This window comes from Pleuronectes platessa, chromosome 1 (genome assembly GCF_947347685.1).
Source record: "Pleuronectes platessa chromosome 1, fPlePla1.1, whole genome shotgun sequence".
NCBI lineage: Eukaryota > Metazoa > Chordata > Actinopteri > Pleuronectiformes > Pleuronectidae > Pleuronectes > Pleuronectes platessa.
The window spans coordinates 11,043,920-11,050,768 of record NC_070626.1 but is presented as its reverse complement, the minus strand read 5'-3'; the positions used below and the strand labels follow the sequence as shown (position 1 = coordinate 11,050,768).

Here is a 6,849-nt window from a genome sequence, read left to right as displayed (position 1 = left end):
GAGAGAGAAAGAGAGAGAGAGAGAGAGAGGGGGGGGGGGGTGTATCTCCCTTGTAGGCTCAGGCTGTCTTGCCTTTGGTGGGTCTGCAAATATCAGTATATTTATAATAATCTGGGATCGATTGACAGACTTTTACCACAGCCACTAAAAGTTCGAATATAATCAGCGACCAAATATAAATTCATGTATTTTAATATTGATTATTTTCATTGTTGAATGGATTTTTTTGATTGGCAATGGAGTTGAAATCCAGTGCATCAAGGCTGTTGCCTGTTCCCCCAAGTGTTAAAAAAAAAGACATTTTAATTTGTATCATAAAAATAAACCCGATATTTCCACAGGGACATAATAATAATAATAATAATAATAATAATAATAATAATAATGATAATAATAACAATAATGAATGGGCTGTATAATCAATAATAGTGCAAATGATTAATGCAGCATCATTCACCTCTTGTGTTGTCTCTGATTTGATCAAAAGCAGTGGTGTGAAACGAAGCTGAATGATAGATTTGAAAATAAAGATACAAAAAAAGCACAAAAACATAATAATGTTCGTAAAACAGCGCTTTGCAAATAAATTGTGAAAATGTTTCAATCTATTTCCTTAGTCAGACTTGTTTTATGTCGTCTGGAACTCTGGAGGCTCGAGAACTAGTCAGTTTAGATGATCATCGTGCTCCCAGTGTTTCCTCGTATTTTGATATTATGGAGGTTTATTTTGATAATATTATTGCCTCGCCACAAACTTACTAAAACAAGAAAAACACCAGAGAATTTACCTTTAGCCTAACACAGATTATTTGCACCACATAAACACTGAGTGCGTGCGTGCGTGCGTTGTCCCAGTGAAACATTGCTCCCTTCAATCAATTCAGGGAAAACAACGCGATTCCCTAATAAAACTCTAATACTCTCTTAGGGGACATTGCATCGAACAGTTCAGTTCCCCAGGGGGGGATCGACGAAGAGGGGGGGAAAAACATAATTATGCTATTTAGCCGGCTGATGTGTCGCAATCACTGCTCCAGCACACTCAGTCAGATTAAAACAGAGAGGCCGAGCAGAGGACATTAAGGCTGGGGGAATTTCATGAAGCCCAGGGGACATCTCAAACTGCAGGAGGGAAAAGTAAACTATAGAGATTAATGGCAGCCATAAAAGCAGATCAGGCTGTCCCACTTCAGTGGAGGTCAATAATAATAATAATAATAATAACAACAACACATAATAATAATAATAATGATTATAATACTAATAATAATAATCATTATTACTATTACTCGAATAATTATAATAATAATAATAATAATGGCAATACAACAGTAATCAAGTGTCATTTAAAGTGTTCTGTAAACGAACAAAAATGTAAATGTATACAAATATATATTACTATGTATGTGTGTGCGTGTGTTATTGTGTAGAAGCCTGTGCCACTAAGGCTTATGGCCTACTGACTGAGCAGGCTTCAAAAATAATAATAATAATCTTAATAATAATAGCCATTGTTCTTTAAATGTATAAATTGGTAGAAAACAAACAAATAAAATCAATGAATAAAGTAAAAAAAAAGACATATTTGTTGTCTCCACTGTGTTAGTGTGACATGAAGCCTTGTGTGTTTTTTGTTCTGCCTGTCGGATCCATGCCTTTTGTTATCCACTTGTCAAGCTATAATCCTCATAATAAGTGTGATCATTGTGTGTTGCCCCGTTGGCTCCATGTCTTCTTCTTCTTCTCCTTCTTCTTCTTCTTTTTTAACCAGGCCATTTGATCAGGGATGGGATTCCGTGTCGGATTAACAAAGAGTCGCCCCCCATTGAAATTAGGAGCAAGTGTGACACCTACCTGCAGAAGTTGGAAGAGTTAGAGGACAGTGCCTGCATGGCTGCCAGCTACTCACAGCATGTACGAGCGTGCGTGTGCGTGTGTATCGCAGCATTTTGCCTTTTTTCCTCCACACAGAAATGTCTCACATCTAACGCGCCATTAAAAGAGACTCTCCATTAATGATATATATAATAGGCCAGTATGTTCTAAATGCTTGGCCGCGTCCCTTTTAACAGCTTTGCCACGCCTTGGAAAATAGTAATGAGGTCTAAATTTGGCATAAAATCGAGCTCATTACCGGAGTTCACCACCTGATTGCTCTGCATAAAACACGATAGGTAATTGGGTTAAATGGCTGCGCCTCTGTGTTGTTACTATATCAATATACACTTTTAGAAACGAAAGGGAAAAAAAATACTTGCATATAGGCTGTATTTTAAAGAAAACGCACAAGCTGGTGATAAATAAACCTAAATATACCTTTGTGTTGTTTCCAACATTTTCCATTCACAAAAAAAAAAGGTATTCCAACATCCTTGTATTGAATGTGGGCCTTTCTGTCTCCAGTGTGTCGGGAGCTCTCCCCACAATAATATTATGAAATGATAATTACCACTGAAACATATGTCACGGTGCAAAATTGAATTTATACCTCTTGTGTATATATATATATATATATATAGAACAACTGTCTTTGAAAAACACTTTGGGCACATCACATGTTTAAAGTCATTTCAGCTGCTTCCTCCAAAATAATCGCTGCACAAGCATATACGTTTTTTCCATAATTTACTTCAAAGATAGTGTATTGTCCATTTTAAATACAAAAATGCTACATTAAATATACATGTTAGTCTTTAATACAAATAGACTCAGGCGGCTGCAGCGATTAAGACCATTCTTGTTACATTGCAGGATTAACCATTCAGAAACTAAACATTTTTTGAGGATAAGCATTTACTCAGAAAATAACTGTTCTTAGAATTTTGCTTAGTCATTCTTTTTTTCTTTTTGTTTCTTTTTTAATGCAACCACACAAAATAAATAAAAGTCCGAGTGAGTGGAAAAGAGTCAGGTATTAAATGTTTGACATACCTTTCTTTAGTTCATAAGGGGAGTCTTTACAAAGATCTACCTGCGTTTGGCCTCTGACTTTCTGGCTCTCCCTCACCAAAGCCTCTGCTCTATTTAACACAGTCTGGTTTAATCCATTGAAATGTGCCGTGGAGCCCGTGGTCACCGAGCCGTGGTTACTGTGAAGGTGTCCAAAGCTGCCACCATAGTTCGTGTAGCCGGGGTAGAAAGGGGAGGTGTAGTACAACGGCCTGGAGAGGACCGTGCTGTTGGGGTGCGGGCACTGGGGGGAGGACCGGGAGGGGGACGCGCCGGTGCCCATCACCGAGCTCTGAGCCAGACCGGGACAGGTCTGTGGCGCGTCGCTGCTGCTTTTACATCTGTCCGAGGACGTGGCGATCTCCGCCAGGGACCACAGTTTGGGTTTAGGGGCCGAGGGGGGCGAGTGGATCACGGAGGTCACGTTGCTGGTCACCGAGCCCGGTGCGTGGCTCAGGTCTGTGGGCTTGTCTTGTTGCGCAACGCTCGGGTTCCCCCGGGGCACCGCGGAGGGCGACGACGTGGTCGGTTTTGCGGAATCCGGCAGCGAGTCTGTAGTCCGCTCCTCCTGCTCTCTTAACTCCGAGTCGCTCAGAAGGGGCTCCGTGTCTTTGCCATGGCTCTCCTCTTTAAACCTGTCACAGCCGATGTCCCCTGGGTTCAGCAGTTTGTGATCTAAAGCGCAAATAAAGAGCGGAATTAGTGCCAAATAAGGGGAAACGAAGATAAAACTGGAACATGTGTTTGAGGTAATGGTGAACACCATTGCGAGATGAAATCGGATCTATAAAAATAATCAGGCTACTTATGTATGGTCCCTCTAAAAACAGTTGTGTAATTGACCTTATTAAGATATGTGCCAGCATAAAAATATGAATGACAATTACAAAAGAGTATGAATAGTGCAACACAAACAGGAACAATGTGCTGGAAATTTTTGTCTGAACACACAGCATGGGGACTATTTCAAATTAAATAAAAATACATACAAATAAATATTTTCTGTATGATTTTTTTTTTCATGTGAATAATTATGGTTATAAATATTCAAAAGTAGCATTTAATTATCATATAATGGCAGTCTCTTTTTTTCCGGTGGAATAGCCGGCGCAGTGTACACCAGCTGTATCCTTATTATGCTCTTAAAGATAAATTGACTGCTAAACACTTTGCGTCACCAGCAATTTCAGCTCCTGAGAAGTCAAACGAGGGGAGTTCAAGGTGATTATTATTTAAAGCAATTGTCCCATTATAAATAATATACCACCATTAACCAGCAATCAATTTTGCACCCTGAGTGGAAACGACTGCGATGAAAAATTGATGATTCTTTTTGCCTGTGTTTTTTTTCTTTCTCTCTCCTCTCCTTCCTTCCCCCCTGCACAACCGACCTGCTTCCGTGTCTGTGGAGTCTCCCTTGTCCGTGGGCTTGCTGGGCTCGTCGTCGTCGTTCTTCTCCAGATCGATGTTCTCGTCCTCCTCCTCGTCCTCGCTGCGGTTCCGCGGGGTCCACGTCATCTTGTTCTCCTTCTTTAGCCTCCTCCTGGCGTTGGCGAACCAGGTGGACACCTGGGTGAGGGTCATCTTGGTGATGATGGCCAGCATGATCTTCTCGCCCTTGGTGGGGTAGGGGTTCTTGCGGTGCTCGCTGAGCCAGGCCTTCAGGGTGGCCGTGGCGTCCCGTGTCGCGTTTTTACGGTACGCTGGGTCACCGTAAGGGTAGCTGCCCAAGGGCGATCCGTAAGGGTGGTATCCTAATGAGCCGGCCATACCCGTGGTGTGGTCGTAGGGAGAACCCTGTAATAACACAAAATGAAAAAGAAAAGTTTGGTTAAGTTCAATCACGGTCGTCTTTAAAACTCCTTCAGAATATATTAAAAAACAACCTCTGACAAACATGAACACGCACGCACACGCACGCGCATTAGCATAAGCACGCGTGCACACACACACACATACACAAGCACACAAACAGACAGACAAATACACTGGCTGTAATCCAGCTCAAGTTTGACTGTTTATGGAGTTTCTTAGAACTTGGGCATCAGAGAATTCTCGCTGTCTTTATTTTGTACTGTTATCTGGGTGATGTCAGCCCCACAGCTGCTCCATTACTCACGCTATTAAAACAAAAACAATTCGCAGTTGTAATAATGTGTTGTCATTATGCACGATGGGCCCAGCGCTCTGTGTCTCTGTCTTTCCTAATGGGATCACAGTTTTCCTGGTAATAGGCCTGCAGAACCACGTCTGTTCGAATCACTTGTGTCGCCGCGTGATCGCTCACTGCGAACACAACTGACGCCGATCACAATATTTATCTTGCTCTTTGCAAAAGTTGCAAAAATTCAAGTTTGACGAGCGGCTCCGCGAGCAGAGGAGCGAGAGACAAACGCAGTGACCTAAATCGCCTTCAGACGGTGCGTTGTCGCCAGTTATGAGCGAAGAGTCTTCGGCGAAACATGCCCCACTCTTTCGTGTAGAAAATACTGCAAATAGCTTCAGATCCACACAATTGCTCATTAATCAGTGGAATAATTTCCATTTTCACAAAGACGTGTTTCACGGAGCTGCCATTCTGTAATTTTATATCCCTGCACATTCATCATGACGCACAGTTCTTCCTAATCGCTGCGCTCCAAAGCGGACACTCCAGGCTGCTGTAACGAATTATACTGTCCTCGCTTTCCCCTCCCGACACACAGAAATAATCACCTTTAGTTTACTCACCACGTACGAGGTGAATGTGGCCGCTGCCGCCGCGTCTGCACTGTACGGGAGGTGGGAGCTGTAGCCTGGCGAGGCGCTGGAGAACGGAGTAGATCCGGCATAGGGCGCAAAAGCAGATCCCGAGGAGGATCTCCCAAGTTCCTCGGTTCGGGGTCCGGATAGAACGCCGGTGCTGTACGCAGGGCACGAGTACAGGGCCAGGGAAGCGGACGGCTGGTACAAGTAGCCCTGAGGATACGCCATGCTGAAGACCGGAGAGAATAAGCCACTTAACTTGCGCACTTTTCTCCCCCGTTTATTTTCTCATGCGCTGCTGCCGGAGCGCATAGAGCCGTGGGTGCGTGCAGACCCGCTGCCTGTCCCCCTCCTCTCTAAATGATAACAGTGGAAGCAGGAAGAAAAAGTAGAAAAGTGACTAAATAAAGCTATGACTTTTTCTGGGGGGGATGGATTATTTAGGTGTCGCTGCCCGCCAGCCAGTCACTGCGCGTCGGATGTTTATTCTCGTTATTTTTCTGCTGCTCCCTTATCTGAGTGGCACCGACGCTCGCATGCCCGTGCAGAAGTTTTTTTTTACCCGTTGGACGGGGGCTTTTGCTTGGGAAAATGTCCTGCCAAGATGCTAAGTTGGAAATTGAGGATCCTGACGCCTACTACGCTGCGCGCTACGCTCCTCCTCCCGGGGTGTAGTCACCGAAGGAAAAGGCAAGCTTATGTTGGGTAACCACAGCCCTTCCCAAATCCATGCTCTCTCTCTCTCTCTCTCTCTCTCTCTCTCTCTCTCTCTCTCTCTCTCTCTCTCTCTCTCTCTCTCTCTCTCTCTCTCTCGCCCCCTCTCTCCCTCCTCCTCTCGCGTTAACTAACAATCCTCATTCTCTATTTCTCAATTTTTTTCCCTTTAACAAGCCTCGTCGCAGTAAGTCTCAAGCGCGTCTGGCAGCCCCCCTTCGGATGGCGACATCATGCGAGTCTGTCAACTCCCAACTTTCTTCTTTTTTCCCTTTCTCTCCCCCCAAATAGGAAGCCGTCACTTTCACACTTGATCAATAACAAATCGGCTGTTGTGTGCCAGGATATGGGCTCGCAAGATACCGACAGGAGTTTGAGGAGAAAAAGGCGCTCCACCGCTGTGCGCGCTCCCTTTTTTTTGTTATCCTTTCTTCGTGCGTA

The 6,849-nt window shown here is 43.9% G+C and overlaps 1 protein-coding gene across 1 annotated transcript; it reads right to left on the bottom strand.

Annotated features, from left to right (window-relative positions):
• Positions 1–2,652: 2,652 nt before the first annotated feature.
• On the bottom strand, positions 2,653–5,922 carry irx5a (iroquois homeobox 5a). Its single transcript, XM_053423769.1, has 3 exons — positions 5,680–5,922; positions 4,341–4,746; positions 2,653–3,603 (listed from the first exon to the last, which is right to left on the bottom strand). The coding sequence occupies exons 1-3, from the start codon at positions 5,920–5,922 to the stop codon at positions 2,915–2,917; spliced, it is 1,338 nt and encodes a 445-aa protein (XP_053279744.1). The 3' UTR covers positions 2,653–2,914.
• Between the last annotated feature and the right edge of the window lie 927 nt (positions 5,923–6,849).

What these genes read in the sequence shown, in the direction of transcription:
- irx5a (XM_053423769.1), bottom strand. Translation starts at nt 5,922, where the DNA reads ATGGCGTATCCTCAGGGCTACTTGTACCAGCCGTCCGCTTCCCTGGCC. An exon ending in CCACATTCACCTCGTACGTG is followed by an intron (nt 4,747 to 5,679) that starts GTGAGTAAACTA and finishes GTGTTATTACAG; the next exon opens with GGTTCTCCCTACGACCACAC. An exon ending in CTCCACAGACACGGAAGCAG is followed by an intron (nt 3,604 to 4,340) that starts GTCGGTTGTGCA and finishes TGCTGAACCCAG; the next exon opens with GGGACATCGGCTGTGACAGG.